Below are 22,227 nucleotides of genomic sequence, written 5' to 3'. Positions count from 1 at the left end.
AAAGACATTTATACTCATTATATAATGAAACTAAACATAGATATAAGAGAATATTAATATGAAGATGTCTATATATATGAAGTTGATAATCTCAATTATAATCTTATGTTAGAACTTGTCTGACTATCTGAACAAAGTATCTTGTTAAATACTTGAAATAGAAGCTTGATATTCTCTAACAATAATAGAACTCATAAAGATAATATTTATAAGACTATGAATCTTATACAGATCTCTGTCAATACTTATAAAATACTCTGAAAAAGAAGGTATTATTAAAACTGCTGATAAGATCACTGATAGCAGAATTCTATATCAATCTATTTCATCAGTCTGACTAATATTAAAAAGACTCTAGAAAAGTTATTTCATATTATAATAACAGATTCTTATACAAAACTCTCTTAATAATATTATAAATATCTAGATGTCTTCTGATAAGATAATAATATTATAAATTTCTCTCTCTTACAAGGTTCAGAAGTGAATCATAGTATTAAGATAAAAAAGATAAACAGTAAGAACTCTGAATTATTATAATACTCTCTTTATAATATGTGTCAAGATGAATTTCTTCTTCTTCAAAAGACACTCAATGATCTATTGAATAAAGAATTTATATGTATTAGTAACTCTTTCACTGCAGTTTCTATTCTCTTTGCAAAGAAATCAGATGAAGAACTTCAGTTCTGTATAAATTATCAAGAATTGAACAGATTAATAAAGAAGAATCATTATTCTTTATCTCTTATTAATGAAACTCTAGCTCATATCAGACACGCTCAATAATTCACAAAGTTAAATATTATTATCACATTTCATAAGATTCACATTATTAGACTGACCGTGTGACCGTGTCTAAAACCAGGATCAGATTTTTTGATAGTCTCATTATCAATTCAACTGCTCTCATTACACAGTTTTAAGATTAGATAGTAGTCTCATACTGTCTCAGTGAAACTTACTGTCTACTCTTATCACATTTTTCAAATGAAATCATGATTTTCACTTCTCAATTTAAATTATTTTTATTGCTTTAAATGACTTTAAATCTCATTTGAGTATTATCAAAAAGCATTACTTTTTAAAAAATTAAAAATAGTCTAAAGAAAACCTTAAAATGTCTAAAAATAGTAACTTTATGTCAAGAATGAGACTAAATGAGACCAAATGAAATCACTTTCTCATTTTTTTCAAGTCATGGTTTCATTTTAAGATCTGATATATAGTCACTTTACATGTTTTTTTGATAGCCAGTCCCAGCGGGATTCACGTCAAGAAATGTATGAGACCAGATTAAATGAGATTAAATGTGAAATTCATGATCCCGGCGGCCAATCTACACATTATTAAAGAAGATGAGTGACTTACAGTATTCTGAACACAATATAATCTCTTTGAATAAGTAGTCACACTCTTTGAACTGACTAACATTCTCAGTATATTTCAGAAGTATATCAACTGAGTACTCTGAGACTTTCTTAATGAATTCATATCTATATATCTGAATGACATTCTCATCTTCACTGATAAATTCAGCAAAGAATATCAAGAACATGTACAAAAGATATTATAATAACTACAGAAAGCAGAACTGCTGATAGATATAGATAAGTATGATTTTAAGATTAAAAGTATAAAATATCTAGACTTTATCATAGAAGCTGATAAGAGAATTCAAATGAATTCTGAGAAGGTCTCTACTATTCTTGAATGAGAGGCTTTATATACTGTGAAAGATGTACAAAGCTTCATCAGATTTACTAACTTCTATCAGCAATTTATACAAAACTTCTCAGATATCATAAGATTACTTATAGAACTCACTAAGAAAGACTCAGTATTTCAATGATCAGCAGACACTGAAGCTGCATTTACACAGATAAAGAAGATGTTCATTAATACTTCTTCACTGATAATATTCAATCTCAATTATAAGATAGTTATTGAAGCTGATTTCTCTAACTATGTTATAGAAGAAGCTATATTATAATATGATGATAAAGATATCTTATAATCATGTATTTTCATGTTTAAGAAACTGAGTTCTGCAGAATGCAACTATGAGATCTATGATAAGAAACTTCTCATAATTATACACTGTCTAGAAGAATAATACTCTGAACTCTGAAGTATCTCCGAATTTGAGATAATCACAGATCATAAGAATCTCAAGCACTTTATAACTACTTATAAACTTATTAAACAACAGATGCAATGATCTGAGTTCTTAAGTCACTTTCATTTTACAATACACTATCATTCTGACAGTCAGAACTTGATGATAGATGCTCTCTTATAACAAGAGTAAGATATATTATCTGATATAACAGATACTCACTGAATGAATCAAGAGTATCAGCTCTTGAATTTAAAGATATTAGTTAATCAAGATGAAACAGCTTATGATACTATATATACTTCTTCAATTAGAACATTCTCTCTCTGAACTGCTACTGACATTAACACTGATACTGATATCAATATCTCAACTGCTCTCAAATCTACACTGAATAAATTATAGCATGTAACAGCTCAAACTAATGAACTTCTTCAAATACTTATCAAAGCAGTATATCAAGAAGCATCTCAATTCTTCTCAGAACTATGTATAAGAATCAACATCTCAGAATACTCAATCAATGATAATAACACTCTGCAGTTTCATAAACAATGTTGAGTTCTCTACTTCAAACTCTTATACACTCAGATAATACAAGAGATACATGATTTATATATAATCAGTCACTCAGATCATGAATAATTATACTGAATAATCTCTTAAGAGTTCTACTGATCTGAGATATTAAACAGTATCAGACATTTCATTCAAAACTACAACTATTATTCTTTCATCATCTTATAAAAGAACTATAGAAAAAATCTACTGAAATCACTTAATATCTCTGATAGAATCTGATAAGATATAATAATTAACTTCACTGTTAATCTCTCTGAGAGTAAGAATTATAGAAACATTCTGATTATTATAAATCAATTAAGTAAGAATATAATATTAAAATCTTGTAATAAAATGAATACTGAATAAGTCACTAAAGCTTTTCTACAGAGTCTATTCTATCAGATATATAAATTACTGAGATTTATAGTATTAGATTAAAACTATTAATTTATAAGTACTCTCTAAATAAGAATCTGTCAAGTTCTCAAGATTATACACTGTCTATTAACTATCTATTACTCTAAGACTGATGATGTATCAGAGCAGATAATTCAGACTGTAAAGAATTATCTTTATAAGTTCTGCAATCACTTATAAGATAATTGATATAATCTGTTTTTATATATAGAGATTACTATCAATAAATAAGATATTATTTCAACAGATATAAGTCTATTCTTTCTTATATACAGTTATTACTTATAACTGAGTAGAGATCTTTATAACAACTATAAAACAAGATTAAAAGAATCAAATCAATATTCATCAAGATCTCACTAAATAATATAAGATAGAAGATTTGATATAATTAAATCTTAAGAATATACAGATTATATATTCATCTCATACACTGAATTATTATTATACTAAGTATAAAGTGATAGAAGTTTTAGATAGTTATAACTATTATCTTGATATATTATCAAAGATTTATAATATCTTTTATACAAGCTTACTTTACTACATCATCACTGATCTGTTCTCTTCTTAACTGACTTCTGACTGACAGCTGTCAGACATTATAGAAGAAGATAATAAGCTTAAGAGATTGAGAATATTCTTAATAAAAGATCTCACAGTCACAGCTGATAATATTTTATGAAATAAGACAGCTATAATCAACTAATCTGAACTTTAAGTTTTATATTATCTGAAACAGTAGTTTTTAACTGATAAGAACTGCTTCTGAAAGAGAGAAGTTAATGTAACAGACTATACCTGATTAATTGTATAGACTATTCTGTTACATTTCACAGATTTCAATCACTTCATTCTTGAATATATACACTTCAATTCTCAGTCATTCTCAATTACTGATTCTCAGCTGCTATAAATATATATACTTCAATTCTCAGTTATTCTCAATCATCAATTCTTAGTTACTATGAACATGTATAGATTCTTTCACTCTGAAGCTTCACTATATATATTATTATATATGTATATAAATATTCACTTCAATTACTGATTCTCATACTTTCTATTTCTTTTTCTTCTCTAACATTTTTCTCTTTGTTATATAAGACTTATTAATATCATACTGATCTATTCAGTGTAGGCCTCTTACAAGTCTATATAATTAATCAGGCGCAGCTTATCACAGAACTCATAATAAGCTCTGCTTGTATAAACTAGTCATCAGAATCATGAATTTCACATTTAATTTCATTTAATTTAATTTCATACATTTCTTAATGTGCATCTCACTGAGACTGACTATTAAAAAAACATGTAAAGTGACTATATATCAAATCTTAAAATGAAATCATAACTTGAAAAAAATAAGAAAGTAGTCTCATTTAATCTTATTTAATCTTATTCTTAGCATAAAGTGACTATTTTTAGACATTTTAAGGTTTTTTTAGACTATTTTTAATTTTTTAAAAAGTAATGCTTTTTAATAATACTCAAATGAGATTTAAAGTTATTTAAAGTAATAAAAATAATTTAAATTGAGAAGTGAAAATCATAATCTTATTTAAAAAATGTGATAAGAGTAGACAGTAAGTCTTACTAAGATAGTATGAGACTACTATTTAATATTAAAACTATGTAATAAGATCAGTTAAATTAATAATAAGACTATTAAAAAATCTGATTCTGATCTCAGATACAGTTATATAATCACTCTATACTTGTATATAAGTATAATGAAAGAATAATAATAATAATAATATTTAAATAAATTATATTTTAATATCTTCTATTTTTTTATATTTATAGAATTTTAAATTTATTGATTTTTTTATAATAATCTGAATTTCTGATGAAACTGTGTGCTGGTGAGTTGAGAGATGAGTGACTTGCTCGTCCCTGCGTGCTCTCTCTCTCAATCACCCACTTCTCTTCTGGTGTCTTCCATGGCCATGGTTGTGTATTTTTATTCATTCAGGGCCACTTTCGGCCTCCCTTTCAGTCACTTTGCTCACCCTGGCCACCCGCTAATCCATCATGGCTCCTCCCCTCCATCGCTGTCTCTACGTCGAGAGTTATATACCCACCTGCACACCAAGCAGGCCTGGCCTTCTATACAGCACACCGCGTCGGCTGGTCTCCACTCCTCGCTCCTGTCACCTTTTAATTGACCGTCCTCGGTTCGGGCCTCCAAACCGCTGTGAACATGCCAAAGTGTCATCGAAGCCGGGTGACGTCTAGCAAGGACAGTGACATGACAGACGAATTGTCCCACTTGGACATGAACAGCCAGTCTGATCAAGGATATGAGACTGAGTGGACTGAGCCCGATTCTGATGCGCCTCGCGACAGACACAAGGACAAATGCAAGCGTCGACAGCTTGTCTACAAGCCGAACACACCAGTCTCCAAGAAACATGCAGCTGCCACTGCCACCGACGACTCGGATGATGATACGGACCCCGAGGATGATATGGACGACGAGATATCATCGGGGGACGAGGACGATGACTACTCCCCTGGCGCCAGGGCCCTCATCGGTCGAATGGAAAATCACTGGCAGCGGTAGGCTCGCAGGAAGAAAGAGGCGGAGCCATCCGCGGACCCCAAGTGGCAGGACCCGATCAACACTGTCCGCACTGCAGGGCGACGTGATCTGTACCAGTTCTTCAACTGGCACTTCAGACTGAAGTTGAGGAAGGAAGGCTGTTGACTGAAGAGGATGAACAAGTTGAGTGTTCTGAATGATGACTGGAAGTTCTTCCTGCACTACTATGAGGCTGTCACTGACACCAAGGTCGACGGACAGCTGATGCGGCTGACACAGAAGATAAGTCCCAACTTCTCATCCAGCACACCGATTGATGAGGCTGATCATTGTGGAAGAGCCTTCAACAGCTGGCCAAGAAGCACAGGCTGGACACGCAGGAGAAGGAGAAGACCCCAGTGTATGTGAAGAACATGTCTCCACTTCAGAAGACTGCCCTGCAGATACAGGAGAAGAGATTTTGACTTGAGCTGCAGTAGATGCAGATCTGTCTCTACAACCTGCTGAGCCTCTTCACACTGAACCAGAAAAGTGCCATTCTCAACCTGCAATATAGAGACCTGAGAGTGTCACTTTAGCGGGATTCTAGCAGCGGGCCTCATCTTCTGACAGTGGAATTTCACTACAGTTTTATGAAGAAGCATCTCAGTCTCACACAGGCATATGTACTCTTCTCTGTCATTCTTATATATATACACTAACTGACTGCTGGTCAGAAACATCTTCATTCTATCTGAGATTATCTACAACTCATTACTAATTCTCAGTTCATATAACTTTCTCTTTGACATTCTGTTCTTCTTCAGTGTCTTCAAGATTATCAATCTCATCTTAATAAAGAAGCTCAGAGAACTGATGATTAAGAGTAATTAATAGCAGAACTCAGTCTCACTGAAGTCAGAGATGACTGATTACTTCATCTTCTACAAGATAATAAAGAAGAGTGATAAGGTTTACATCTTCTCTGAGAAGAAGATAAATTCTTTATCTGTTATTCAGATAATTATCAAGATTTACAGGTTTCTACATCTCTGATTTAATTATCACTGCTGATATAGTGAGAGTCTGATTCTTAATAAAAGTAATAAGAAGAAGAAGAAGCTCTTATCTCTTTCTATTCAACTAGATCACGTGAGAAGCAAAGACACTGATAGAGAATAATACAGAGTTAATTAGTGATACTAAGTAGAATCTGATTCTTAAGTATATAAGTATCTGTATCTTTCTAAACTACTATATTTCACGTATAGTAAGTATTAATATGCAGTCACTAATTAGCAGTCTGAATCTCAACACTTCTCTAATATAAGTGATTACACAGATTAGCTGTTAACTTGATAAATATATTCACAGTATCTGACAGATGTATAGAAGATAACTATAAAGTAGAATCTGAAGTTATAAAAAGTTATTTAGAAGAGAAATCAGACTGAATAATATACTGTACAGATTAATAGCTTTCAGATAATTGAGAAATTTATGAGATAAAAGAATAATATAAAGAAGATAAGAAACTGTCTTCTCTATAAATATAGAAAACAGATTCATGAGAAGTTTAATAATAAGTAAGCTGTAATTAACATTGAACAGCAGCTCTCTGACATGATATTAAATAATGAGATAAAAGAGATACTAAAGAAGAAATAGATACTTCTTACACAGATTCATCTTCTCTCAAAGCTTCTAATGTAACTGATATTTAAATCAGTGAAAGAAAAGCTGCAGTGTTAGAATACTGAGATTAAAGCTGTTTAAATGTACTGTGACATTTTCAAGAGTAGATTACATTGTGAAAGAAGATCAAAGACTTCTTTACTTTCACTCTTACTTTCACTTATATAAGTACTTGTGTAAGAAATCCCGCTTCTTGCAGATTCTTTACTTCTATTCCTATCTCTCATGTAATCAATAGAGCTAGCGGCCCTTGGCTACACACAACTATATAGACTGGAGTTCGCGAATACTATTCATAACTCAGCTTGAATGCTATTATACATTTGATCTCTACATTTATCTTTCTATCATGAACACTTCTAGTAGTTAACAGTACATATCACATCAAGCTGCAAACATCTGAATAATTGTCTGTGAGCACTTATTCTTACATTTCAAGCTCAGTCAGTCAGCAATCACTTATTATGACTGAAAGAACTAGAAACTTGTATACTTCAATCTCTGTGAACTCTACTACAGACACTCAGAAGCAGTCACCTGAACCATGAATAATCTTCATAAAAGAAGTCTCAGAGAACTTATCAATCACTCACAGAACATCATTCTCTGCATCTGTAACAGAGAAACCCTCTGAATCCATGAATAAATCAATCTCAGTGAAGAACATTCTTGAGCATCTCTCACAGAATTAAGCTATTTTTCTACAAGAAATGCTTACTATCTGCAAACACTCTTAAACTGAGTCTCTAGACATGATCTTCAGAGATACCTGTGAATCAAAAAGAAACTTTCTCAAGTCACAATCACTTAAGATCATCTATCAAATCACAATCTATAAAAGCTTTTACAAGTTTGCATTTGAAATTGACTTACAAGCTCAGCTGTGTGATATGAAAGATGAAGAAGCTGTCATCTATACAATGACAGGCCTCTATTACACTGAAGCTAAGAACTGACTGAATTATCTAGAGAATGATCATGAGAGATTCTGATGATCTGTTCTCAAGACCTATCTAGAGAACAAGTTAAGAAACTTCACAAGCTGAACAGAGAACACCTGAACAGTGATTATCAATATTAGAAAAAGAGATAAGGAATCTGATGAAGACTACTCACAGTGCTTTATAAAATTATAATGTGAATTGAGATCTGTGAAAACAGGGGCTCTGAAACAAGATCTGAATAATGATATTTGTAAAGAAGCTGAATAAAGACATGCAGAACAAGCTTATTGAGTAAGACTCTAAGTTCTTGACTCTGAAGAAACTGATGACTCTCATTCATCACTTACAAATCACTGTGAGAGTCACAGATCTGTAGAGAGCAGATTATCAACCAGCTCTGCAAGGGCCAGAATAACAGAGAACAGGTTTGTTAGAAAAAGATGACAAGATACAGAGAGATTTATATCTGACTGCTGAGCAGAGAGAAAGAGCTTTATAAGCTTCTGTAAATAGAGTGTATAACAGAGAGATCAAGAAAAAGAAACTCTGCTTTATCTGTTCTAAATCAGAACATCTTCATGCAAACTGTTCAGACAAATCAAAATAGAAATTTGAGAAGTCACAGACAGAGTCAGCAACAGCCTTCTTAAGAGTCTTGAAGCTGACACCTGAATCTGTTGCTCTCTCAATGAAAATGCTTGCTCACAGAGAGAGATCACACTGCAGTACTGCTGTCTCACAAGCATGAGAAGTATTGATGAACTCAGGATCCCAGGTCACTGTGATGTCTCTAAAGCTTGCAGAGTGAATGAGCTGAAAGATGAAGACTGAGAACCTGCTCTTATAACAAGCAGAGTGTGAGAACTCAGATCTGAGAACTGAGAGACTCATGAGAGTCATCTTTGAATTGCAAGATCTCTCTGAAATCTGAAGAAGATTTGCAGAAACTATGATTGTCATGAATATCACAGATGACATGTATTTGAAACTTGTATGACTTCAAAGACACAATCTATATATAGCTGTCTATAAGTCAGGTTTATACTTCTGATCAGTGTTGACAGACTCACTCACAGAGATAGAAGCAGTTGATGCTACAGAGTTGATTAGAGAAGACAAGCTCATCTATGTAATGACTTTATAAGTGTCTGAGAATCTCACAGTCATGGAAACTGAGCTTCAGATATCAGAGAAATACTGAGATCTTACAGAGATGTTCAGCTCAGCTAAGGCAGCTAAGCTTTCTTCTCACTGTGAGAAGAATCTGATAATAGATTTGATAGAAGAATAGAAACCCTTCTGAGAATCAATCTATAAGCTCTTTCATCACAAGACAGAGGTCTTGCAGACCTATGTAAAGAAGAATCTGAAGAATGACTTCATTCAATCTTCACAGGCCTCTGTGAAAGCCTCTGTGATGTTTACAAAGAAGAAGAATGAAGATCTCAGATTGTGTGTAGACTACTGCAACCTGAACTCTAAGATAATAAAGAGTCACTATTTCCTGTCTCTGATTGAGAATGTGATCAATCATCTCACAGAAGCTGTCATATTCACATAACTGAATGTAATTAATACATATACACAGCTGTGAATACAGTCTGAGAATGAATGAAAGACTGTCTTTAGAACTGCACTGAGATTGTTTGAATATCTAGTGATGTCTTTTAATCTGACTAATGTCTCTGCAGTATTTCAGTCTTTCATCAATAAAATACTTTGCACATATCTGAATGTCTTTGTAATAATATATCTGAATGATGTGATGATGTACTTCATGAAGAAGAAAGAACACACTGAGTATGTGTGAAGCATGTTGAAGGTCTTAGATAAGACAGAACTGTATGTTAAGCTCACAAAGTGCAACTTCAGTACTCACTGAATTAATTTTCTAGAATATGTAATCACTGTAGATGATATTCAGATGAAATCTTCACAGATTAAGACTATTCTATCATAGTCAGAGTCAACTAGTATTTATGAGATTCAGATCTTTCTGAGCTTTGTGAATTTCTATAGATGATTTATCTTTATATTTGTGAGAATCTTCTTAGTTCTTACAGACATGCTGAAGAGTGAAAATAAGAAGAAGTCATTCTGTGAACAGAGAATGAAAAGATTGTTGAGAAGAAAGAACTGTAAGAACTTTCTTATCTTAGAAGCTCACAGAGTCTTTACAAGATTGAAACAGATATTTATAAACACAGTGATACTGTTTCACTTTAATCTCTTACTCTTAATCAGATTAAAGACAGATATCTTCTTCTTTACAATTTCAGAAATAATCTTGTAACTATAGTCAAATAAGAACTGAGTTTCAGTGATCTTTTTCTCACAGAAGATGCAACCTGCAGAGATCAACTATAACATTCATAATCAGAAGCTTCTCATAATAGTGAAATTCTTCTATCACTGATATCACTACTTCAAGAATCTTGTAACAGTGATTACTGTTAGAACTGATTATAACAGCTTACAACAGTTTACTTCAATCAAGAAACTCTCACAGTAACAGATTCACTGAGCTCAGAGACTGAGTGAGTTCTGATTTAAGATAGAATATATTAAGAAAACTAAGAACTCAGCAGACAGACTCTCTCACAGATCAGACTATGTTAAGAAGATCAGAGCAATAGATACAGAGAGATTAAAGAAGACAGAAAAGCTTCACAGAATACTCAGACTGAGTGTTACAAAGAGATTGACTGAAGAGTCTCTCAATTCCCTATGAGAGAAGAGAAGAGAGAGAGAGAAGAAGCCTGTACAACTACTCTCTATGACACTGAGAGTTAACACTCTGAGAATCTCTGTGAGAATCCTTGAAGAGGGTATCTATAATCTGAAGAGTTTGCAGACTTTGAGAAGCACTGTGAAAGACCTGATGTAAGAAGAAACAGAGTACAAGTCTTCATAAGATCTTCTATTCAGATTGTCTGAACTACAACTGAAGAATGAATATACTCAGCATATTCAGAAACTGCTCACAGCAGGGATCAACTCTACAGAAATAAAGAATTAAAGAGACTTAAATGATCTCTTGTGAAGAGAGAGCTGAATTTATATGCCTGTGAATGAGTTTCTATACATAGAACTTATCAAAAGGCATTATGACTCTTCTCTAGTGAGTCATTTTATAGATACTAGAACTCATGAGTTACTTATAAGAAAATACTTCTGACTGAAGATGCAAGAACTTGTGAAGAAGATAGTGAATTCTTATACTATTTGTCAGAGTTTGCAGATAGTGCAGTTCAGATTATATGAAGAACTTACTTCTCTACTCATTCTGTGAGAACCTTGAGAACAGCTAGAAATAAATGCTCTTGTAAGCCTCTCTGAAAGCAAGAACATATATAATGCCTGCTTTGACAGTGTGCTGGTGATAGTGAATCACTTTATCAAGATAACACACTTTATACTCATCTGTAAGAACTTGAAGTCAAAGAATTTAACTCATATCTTCATCTGTGATATGATTCAGTTGTATGAATTATCTGCAAACATTGTCTCAGACAGAGAATCAATCTTTACAGAAGAGTTCTGATCTGATCTGATAACTATACTGAAGATCTCATGAGATCTAAGCACAGCTTTTCATTAACAGACAGATGATCAGATAGAACATCTGATGAGTATATTGAAACAGTATCTGCAGTACTTTGTCAATTACAATCAGAATGACTGAGTGCATTAATTATCACTCACAGAGTTTGTGTATAATAACTCAAAGCATGTCAGCACAGATAAAACCCTCTTTGAGATACTCACTGAGACTTATTCACAGATGATCTTGATGAATCTGTGAGAGTACACTATAGAGTATAATGATGCCTGTGAACAGGCTGAGAGAATTCAGAAGATTCAGAAGAAAGCTCATGAATTCTTGAGAAAGGCTTAAGAGTATTAGAAGAGATACTATAACTTTAAGCATATTATAAAGAGTTTCAAGAAAGATAATAGAGTCTGACTGAGTCTAGAAAATATCATTATATAGAGATCTAGTAAGAAGCTGAATCTCTTACAGACAGAGTCTTGTAAGATTATGAAGAAAGTTAGCTCACAGTTCTACAGATTGAAACTGTCATCTGAGTTGTAGATATATAATATTTTTCATGTCTCTTTACTTCATAAATATAAGAAATTCTCAGAAGAGAATTCTGTGACTCATCACTCTGTCTATGAAATACTAGAGAGTGAAAGAGAATATCAGATTAAAGAAATTATTGACTCAGAGAAGTGAGATTACAAGCTCTGATTCAAGATTCAGTGATAAGAATATTCTGACAAGATGAATAAGTTCACTTGAGAATTATTCAGACAGATAAGACATCTGCAGAAGCTGAGATATGACTTTTATACTATGAATTCTGACAAGTCAGAATGATGCAGTCTTTGTTAAGAATCTGATTATGATAAAGATATTAACACTGTTATTTGTAAACTCTAGTCTATAAGATAATGAGTTTCTACTGAGATGAACAGTCTGCAGTGTACACAAGAGAAGAAGAAAACATATTCTCATTAAAGCTAAAAAATAAGAAAATAAACAGGACTATGAATACAATTTAGAGATTAATAAAGAAAAAATAAAGAAAATTCACACTCACATTATCAATATCTGTGACACTCAATCTTCTCATAACTATCAATTTCTTCCTTCAAAGAAGCAGAGAGCATTATACTCATAATACAGATAATTGTTACATTTGATGTGAAGATCATTAGAAATACACAGACTTCAGAAGAGTCAGATATCAGAGTGTACACAGTTGCAGCAGAGCCTTGAAGACTGATTATCTGTGTATGTAATCAGATATCTCTTATAAAGCTGTGTCTGCTCTCTCAGTTATGCTGAAGTATTCAGCCTGAAAACAATGAAGACACAGAGAGAGAGCTCATCTATTCAGATCAACTTTCATTGTGAATTCATGACATTTGCATTGCCTTGATTACTCAGATTTTGCAGATACTCAGAGACTCATCTCTCATTAACAATGAAATTGTGGAAATGCACCGCGGTGTGAGAATCATTGATAGAAAACCTAGGCATATTTGCATATATCTGATCAGAGATTGTGTAGGCAGGAAGAGAGTGATCATAGGCCTGTGAGACTGCAGAAGACACTGACAATACTGAGAGCTTCACAAGAACTGTTAGCTAGAGTCTGTAAGGAATTACTTATGAGAAGACTTACAGCAAAGAGAGAAACTGCACTGCTTGAAGTCAGGGACTGATCTGAGAGAGGGATGAAGTGAGCTGCTGATCTGAAGATCAGGTGCAGTGATGAGACTGAGAGAGATGAAGACACAGTTGTGAGCAGCAGTGTCCCTGCTTCACCAGTCAGTAAAAAGCAATCAGAGAAGTCACAGAAATGCTCATAAGAAGCTCAGTGATGATCAGACATTGTTTACAAAGATATTGAAATTGAAAAAATTTTTATTCTTGAGAAGTTCTTGAATTAATATGTGAACATTGTCAGAAACACTCTCTCTCTGTTATCTGAGTGAAAACACTTTGTGAATGAATGAGAATACTCACAGTTTGTGAGAATGAAAGCTGTTACAGAAAAAGAGAAAAGAAGATAAGATTTCACAGACAGATCTGAGATATTTATACTACTCTAGAGAGATTTGTTTACACTGTGAATGATTCTGCAGAATAGTCAGATCACTCTAGTAAATAAGAGTGATTATAAATTGCAGATCTGAATCTTTCTATGTGATTATAAAGAGTGATTGCAGACTGCAGACATCTTGATTCTATAATTCTACAGAGTTAGTGAAAGAATGGAAAATTTCTCACAATTTTACAGTGTCAAAGAGCAATGATTTATGAGAATAAATGAAAGATCAACTCACAAATATTTCTCTTTAATGAGAATAATCTCACAGAGAGTGATTCATCTGTGAGATGAATCTGTATAATAATTATACAAGAATCTTGTAAAAATGATTGAGAGTCAACTGAAACTCTTCTATATGAAAGATGTGAGATGAATCTGTGTGATAGTCAGAGAAGAATCTGTAGATTACAAAGAATCTTGTGAAATAAGAAACTAAGTGACAGACTCTTTTCTCTTTATAATAATAAGAGATTTTTCCTCACTGAGATTTTTTATAGATGTGAAGAATTTTTAGTGAGTATTACTGCAGTGCTGAGCTGACTATGAAGTCACTCAGTGAAAGGCTTCACAGATGAAGTCTTAGAAAGAGAGGGATATGTAAGAAATCCCACTTCTTATGAATTCTTTATCTCTATTTCTATCTCTCATGTAATCAATAGGGCTAGCGGCCCTTGGCTACACACAACTATATAGACTGGAGTTTGTGAATACTATTCATAACTCAGCTTGAATACTATTATACATTTGACTTCTACATTTATCTTTCTATCATGAACACTTCTAGTAGTTAACAGTACATATCATGCCAAGCTGCAAACACCCGAATAATCGCCTGCGAGTACTTATTCTTACAACTTGATAACACTGATAATAGAAGTAAGATATATAATGAGATTTCACTGAAGAGATAAAATAATACTCTCTATACAGCTAAGAAATATATTCACAATATAAAGAAGTCTCAGAGTTACTTTAAGTGTTTTACACATTCTGAATCATTGAATTATCAGTATATTTATTAATACTTACAGCCCGCGGATCTGAGCTAGTATTTTCAGAATAATTATCTTCAGTATCTTAAAAATAAAGAGTCTGCAAACTGCAGCTAATATAAGATCAAACTGAAACATAAGATGTATATACAGAGTTATGTGAAAATGATTCACTGAGTTCTAATATAGACTGCAAGAGAGACAGAATCTGTGAACTGTTGTATTGACTTGATTTATTTACATATATATACATAATTATTAGAATAGTGTAGTAGTATCATGAGCTTGATACACTAGTAAGCTGACATCATTATTGACTTTGTTTATTAAATGATAGCTGAACTGAATTTACTTAGCAGAGTTAGAAGATTCTCATTCTGTATCTTAGATTAAATATATATTTATAAATATGTCTCAATCTGCTACATTTCTGAGCAGTCTTTTATTTAACAGCTACAGTCTCAGTTTCATCAGATTTCTATTAAAAATCCTTCACATCATTCTTTCTTCTCAAATTCAAGCTCAGTCTTTTTCTTCAAATATGCAAGTAACTTCTTAGTAAAGAAATCATCAATTCTTCATGTGTGTAATGTTAATGTGTGTCAGTGCTTGTACAAATTCCACTTCTCTGAGCTAGGAGCCTTTAAGCCAGATCTTCATAGATTTGAAGTAATCAATACTGATCTTTACTTGTTTTAGAACATTCAAAAGAAACTCTTTTCTTCTCTCATTGATTCTTGAATGAAATGCTCTCTGCCGTCCTTGGCTTGTTAAGGGTTATTAAACTATGTTTAATGCCTGCAGAGTAAAGCCATGCTTCTGTTGCTATAATTACAGTCACATCGGCACTCAATGCAACGCAGGCCAAGCATGCGGCTATTGCGCCGAGCTACATGAGACCAAGAACTGCAAGCAGAAGGGGGTAGAAGGCTGCACCCCCAGATGCACAGTCTGCAAAGGTGTCCACACAGCATGGAGCAATGCCTGCTCAGCAAGAAAGAAAGAGTTAGTAAGAGATGAACAGGCAAAGCAGGTCCGGAACATCTACTGGCACGTTATCTCCAAGGACGAATCCCCCAGGGACGACAACCCGCGGTCAAAGCACCGCCGTACACGCGAGCCTGCCGCCAACCGAATCATCGCAGTCGCAAATTCCCCTGAGGTGGAGCCCTCGGATCACGGAACCCGCGCCTTGGAACCTCCAAATGCGCGAGCAGGAAATTCTCTCCAGGAATCGCAGATACCCGTGGAGATCGAGGCTGCACGGACATTGTCCGCTACTCCAATTGCAGAGGACTGGGCGACACCAGCATCACCAGAAGAACCCCTAATCGACCCACAGCTACTGGCAACAGAGCGACTCCTGGAGGCCGACCCGGCGGCAGATGGCGTCCCGAACGCCGAGGTCGTGGAAATGGCGCCAATAGACGCTGCGTCAAGCCAGCAACCTCTATACCCCATTTGGGAAGAGTTCAACGTCCATGACGCGGACGCATGGCTGGCCGGATTGGCGGACAGTCTTCCCGAGGACGGACCGCACCTTCCCGAGACAGCGGGATCCCCGCTGACCTCCGTGGCAACGAACAACAGTACGGCACAAGGAAATATCTACAAAGGATGTAACTGCCCGGAGCACCAGGAAATCTACGGCAACTGGCCAACACGCGATGCCGAGCTAACAATCACTAAATGCATGAAGATATGCATGTACTGCGGCAAAGACTTTGAGGTAGCATCAGAACTACGCTCACATATAAGGAAAAGGGTGAGATATATCAAAAGAAACCTGACAGTGCGCATCGACCCCAAAGGCAAATGGAGCTCCGCCGAACCTGGGTGGACCCGCACACCCCACAGAGGAACGCCAACCCACCCATCAGATCCCCGAACAACTCGCAGCCAATCCCGCACAAACAGCACCGACGCAGCACTGCTCTCATGACGAGACACCAGGAACTACAGATCTTACAGTACAACATCCAGAATTCAAGAGACGTCGTTCTAGCAAGCCTATTCCAGGACCCCAGGATTCTAGAATACAACGTGCTAGCAATCCAAGAGCCCCGGCGTAACCCTTTCATCGCGACATCCTACCACCCTCTCAAAGCACACTTTCAACTAACATACCTCGACGACAACGCCACAAGGGTATGCTTTTACATCAACAAACGAATCGACCCAGGCACATGGAGTGTTTCACACCTGTCCAAGGACATCACCACCCTAGCCATCCGCGACCCCTCCTCAGGCAGAAATATCCGTGTATTTAATGTCTACAACGAAGTGAGAACCGACACACTCTCCACACTTGCTGGCGCTATCGACAGGCTGGAATCTTATAAGGAAGCCATAGTACTCGGAGACTTCAACCTGCATCACCCTCTCTGGTCAGCGGCACATCGACAGGCTAGATACGGGCCAAACGCCCAAGAGCTCCTCACAATTATTGAGAATTTCCAGCTGCAGCTTCTCACAGTGCCTGGAACCCCGACCCACCGATGGAAAGACGGAGAAATCAACCTCGCATTTGGCATCCCACATAATCCACTGCAAGATTAACAAAGACCTCGACTGTGACTCAGATCACCTTCCAATTACTCTAGCCATAGACTGGAGCTGGCAACCAGCAACCCCAACCCGAAAGCGCCTATGGGAAAAGACGAATCTGGTGAAACTCCGAAAAACCGTTGAGGAACATCTTCCTTGCCTGGTTGATGCCACGGAGCTCAGAGACAAGAACAGTATTGACAAGCTCATTTCTTCCATCATCAGTGCTCCTAGAGGCAGGTATCGCTGCATCAACTCCATGGTCGAATCCGTCCCCACACTCAGTCGCAGGTTTTGACCAGGAATGCAAGGACATGTGCTCGGAAGTTCAACAACTCCGCCGAAGATGGCAGCGATCAAGACAGGATGAAGACTACAAGGCCTATCGATAGGCGCGAAATAGAAAAGGCCGACAAATTAAAAAGATGCTCCATAACACTCATCGACAACAGGTCGAAGAAGCATCGACGTCACAGTCAGGCCTCTGGAATCTGGTCAAATGGGCCAAGAACAGGCACAACATAACACCTGCCTGCACCCCGGCACTGATCAGGCCAGATGGAGAACACGCCCGAGGGCCACTGGAAAAGGCAGAAGTGCTCCGCCAGTCCTTCTTCCCACCACCACCCCAAGCCGACCTTTCCGATATCGAAGCATATGAATACCCTCCGTCAATCGAATACCCGGATATTACCACGTCGGAGATTGAAAAAGCAGTGCGCGGAGCGTCCCCAAACAAGGCACCATGCGTTGACGGCATAACCAACGGGATCTTGCATCAGACGCTCGACATTCTCCTTCCAAATCTCTGCAAGCTCTTTAACGCATGCCTCGAACAGGGCTACTGCCCAACGCATTTCAAGGATACCATCACAGTAGTCCTGTGAAAACCAGGTAAGGACAACTATACACAGCCCAAGGCGTATAGGCCCATTTATTAGACAATTCATTGAAGTCTCTCACTGTATTTACAGATGTATTTACATCTATGTTAAGAGCTTCATTAAATATAACATCTTATGCAATCTTAAGACAATATGCAACAGAATTTTATACATGATATTAATATAATTCTTGATATTCAATCAGCTATTATTTCTTATCATCAGTTCTATCTGTGAGCTTATTCAACACTTTTAAATCCTTCTTATAGATCTTGCACTCTCATCTCTGTATTCAATGAACAGAAGATTACATCTCACTTCAAGCTTTAAAAGATATAAGTGATATTTCTTTCTTATATTCAAATATCTTTATTAATGTTGAGAATGTGTTGATCATCATAATCACAGCTTATATTATCTCATCTCAGAGCTCTTTCATCAGTTTACTATTAAATAGCAAGCTTCTTATCTTCTCTACAACTATTCAATTCATGCATTTCACTGAGTTATTCAATTATGATGTGTCAGATGTAGTCATTTCATATACTATTTCTTTACTCTGACAGTAGATCTTAAGTTCTTGAGTTTTAAACTCTTCTTCATCATCTCAGTGTAGAGTTTCAACTCAACATTGTATAGTTATCTTAATATTTATAATGAAATTTATTAATCTTGCAGCAGATTCTCTCTTTTTTATTATAAGAATTACTCATCTATAACAGATTGTATTATCTGTTATATTTACTTAATAACTCACATCTCTTCTAGTGAGTGTGTCATTTTCATTGAAAAGTGTTTTTTCACTCTCTGCTAGATCAATGAAGAATCTCATTATCAGCTTAACAGCTTATATTATAGATGTAAAGATTGAACATGTTATTTTTATCTGAACACAGACTTTGCAGAATAATAAAGCTTGTTAATGAATAATTATCATCTTTAGACATGAATCTGCTGTCATTTTTATAATATTCACAGAATTTAGATATTCTAGCTTTTAATATTATTATATCATTGTAAGTTTTATAATCTTTGTATTATTTCTATCAAAAAGTATTAATATTATGTTATCTTTCATCTGTAATATATTCACAGATTTAAAGTCATCATTAAGTATAGTAAACTGAATTAAGTCTCTGTATATAATCAGGATTTTCATCTTATAGATATCATTCTCATTTAATCTTACTGTAAATGAGAACATGTAATCAGAAGACATAATTAACATAGTATAATTATTCTTATATATTAACTGCTTACAGATATAACTCTGATATATAAGCTTATTTATACTCATTAAATTCACTTCTAGCTTCAGAATATAGTAGATATTATTTAACAGTATATTTATCTCTTTCACTAAAATCTTCATATCTTCTATAGCTGCAGTGAGAACTACTATTTCATCTGTTATTTTCAATATTAGTTTTATTATCTGAGATTTTATCACAATAAGATCTCTGTAAGATGTGACATGAGCACTTAATTCAGAGTCTAGAATTCAGATATCTTTCTATCTAACTACTTATATAGATCTTTTTCTTAATGTAAAATATTTACTTTATAATACTGTGAATAGAAGTAGTATCTATATTCTCTGCATTCTTATCTTTATTCTTATTTCTATTGATGTTGAAATTCAAATTCAAAGAATATTTCTCAGAGTATTTCTTTTAACAGTCAGTCTGAATATAATCAATCTTTTAATAATGATTAGACTGACCGTGTGACCGTGTCTGAGACCAGGACCAGATTTTTTGATAGTCTCATTACCAATTCAACTGATCCCATTACACGGTTTTAACATTAGATAGTAGTCTCATACTGTCTCAGTGGGACTTACTGTCTACTCTTATCACATTTTTCAAATGAGATCATGATTTCCACTTCTCAATTTAAATTATTTTTATTGCTTTAAATGACTTTAAATCTCATTTGAGTGTTATCAAAAAGTGTTACTTTTTAAATAATTAAAAATAGTCTAAAAAAAACCTTAAAATGTCTAAAAATAGTAACTTTATGCTAAGAATGAGACTAAATGAGACCAAATGAAACCACTTTCTCATTTTTTTCAAGTCATGGTTTCATTTTAAGATCTGATATATAGTCACTTTATCTGTTTTTTTGATAGTCAGTCCCAGTGGGATTTACACCAAGAAATGTATGAGACCAGATCAAATGAAATCAAATGTGAAATTCATGGTCCCGGCGGCCAGTCTAATAATGATAATATATCTTCACATCATTGTCTCTACATTCAGGTTTAAATTTGATATTATTATTCTTATCTTTCTCTTTATTCTTGTCTTTCTTTTTCTTGTCTTTCTTTTTCTTATCTTGTACATTATTGATAGACTGGCCGCTGAGATCATAAATTTCATATTTAGTCTCATTTGATCTGATCTTATACATTTCTTGGCATGAATCCTGCTAAGACTAGTCATTTAAAAAACTGACAAAGTGACTATATATCAAGTCTCAAAATGAAATCATGACTTGTAAAAAATGAGAAAGTGATCTCATTTGATTTCATTTAGTCTCATTCTTAGTATAAAGTTACTATTGTTAGACATTTTAAGATTGTTTTTAGACTATTTTTAAATTTTTAAAAAGTAACACTTTTTGATAATACTCAAATGAGATTTAAAGTCATTTAAAGCAATAAAAATAATTTAAATTAAGAAGTGAAAATCATGATCTCATTTGAAAAATGTGATAACATTAGACAGTAAGTCTCACTGAGACAGTATAAGACTACTATCTATTAAAACTGTGTAATGAGATCAGTTGAATTGACAATGAGACTATTAAAAATTCTAGTCCTGGTTTCAGACACAGTCACACAGTCAGTCTAATTATTGATAGAGTATTCAAATATATCAGTACTTGTCTCATTAGCAGCAGAGAGCTGTAAAAGAATATTATAGTACAGACTGTGGCGGGCTGCGCCCGATCAATCATATAGACTATTCCGTTACACTTCACAGATTTCACGTACACTCCGATCCTCGGCCATTCTCGATCGCCGATCCTCGGCCGCCACAAACGCGTACACTCTGATTCTCAGTCATTCTCAATCGCCGATCCTTGGCTGCTATGAACGCGTGTATATTCTTCTGCCCTGAAGCTCCACCACATACATGTATAAATATCCACCTCAATCACTGATTCTCACACTTTCTCTTTCCTTTCTTCTTTAACATTTTTATCTTTGTTATATAAGATCTATCAATATCATACTGATCTATTCGGTGTAGGCCTCTTACACTATAAAAACATTCATTGTCTTCTTATTAGAAAACAATTATTCACACATTATCTTCTCATCAGAAACAATTATTCATTGAGAGATATCTGAATGCATAACAACATGTAAGAAAGAGAAAACACAGATAAGTGAACACTGAGTTCTCAGATAGAAGCTTGCTCATCAGTCACTCTAGCCTCATAACAAGATCTTATGAAGAGAATAAAATCTTATAAGAGAATATTAGCAAAAGACTTAAGAGTTCTGACACTCAGATATATGAGATATTCATACAATTTCACATTCAACAATCAATATAATCATGTCTAACAATAATATGAAACTCTCAAACATGAGTATAGATGCAGTGCCACAGTGGCTCTGAGCAATGTTAAAACTACAATAACAATAAATAGCTGATATGCATGCAACTCAACAATATCAATATGAAGAAATTCAATGATTATTATAATAAGAAACTCATGCAATTCCAGCATCTACAGAATTGAATATAAAAGCACTGAAAGAATGCTTAGATACTCTCACATATTTTAATACTTCTGATCTCACTCTCTACTCATTATGAAGAATGGAAATACTCATGAAACTGAGTGTAGATGAAGATTTCATTGATTTATTAATCAATCAAGATTGATATATTAATAGATGA

At 34.5% G+C, this 22,227-nt stretch overlaps 3 protein-coding genes across 3 annotated transcripts; all 3 read left to right on the top strand.

The window, feature by feature from the left end:
* Positions 1–5,303: 5,303 nt before the first annotated feature.
* On the top strand, positions 5,304–5,787 carry BDCG_17414 (uncharacterized protein; the record flags this gene model as incomplete). The annotated part of the gene is made up of 2 exons (XM_045426543.1): positions 5,304–5,662; positions 5,715–5,787. 2 exons carry the CDS (start codon positions 5,304–5,306, stop codon positions 5,785–5,787), a joined length of 432 nt encoding a protein of 143 aa, XP_045281879.1.
* Positions 5,788–5,819: 32 nt separating this feature from the next.
* Positions 5,820–6,201, top strand: BDCG_17413 (uncharacterized protein; the record flags this gene model as incomplete). Its single annotated transcript, XM_045426542.1, has 2 exons — positions 5,820–6,045; positions 6,125–6,201. 2 exons carry the CDS (start codon positions 5,820–5,822, stop codon positions 6,199–6,201), a joined length of 303 nt encoding a protein of 100 aa, XP_045281878.1.
* Positions 6,202–15,666: 9,465 nt separating this feature from the next.
* BDCG_17412 (uncharacterized protein) lies at positions 15,667–17,438 on the top strand (the record flags this gene model as incomplete). The annotated part of the gene is made up of 2 exons (XM_045426541.1): positions 15,667–16,644; positions 16,737–17,438. 2 exons carry the CDS (start codon positions 15,667–15,669, stop codon positions 17,436–17,438), a joined length of 1,680 nt encoding a protein of 559 aa, XP_045281877.1.
* Between the last annotated feature and the right edge of the window lie 4,789 nt (positions 17,439–22,227).

Source organism: Blastomyces dermatitidis (genome assembly GCF_000003525.1).
Source record: "Blastomyces dermatitidis ER-3 genomic scaffold supercont1.7, whole genome shotgun sequence".
NCBI lineage: Eukaryota > Fungi > Ascomycota > Eurotiomycetes > Onygenales > Ajellomycetaceae > Blastomyces > Blastomyces dermatitidis.
Note: the sequence above shows the minus strand (reverse complement) of the source record. Positions and strands in the feature narration are given on the sequence as shown.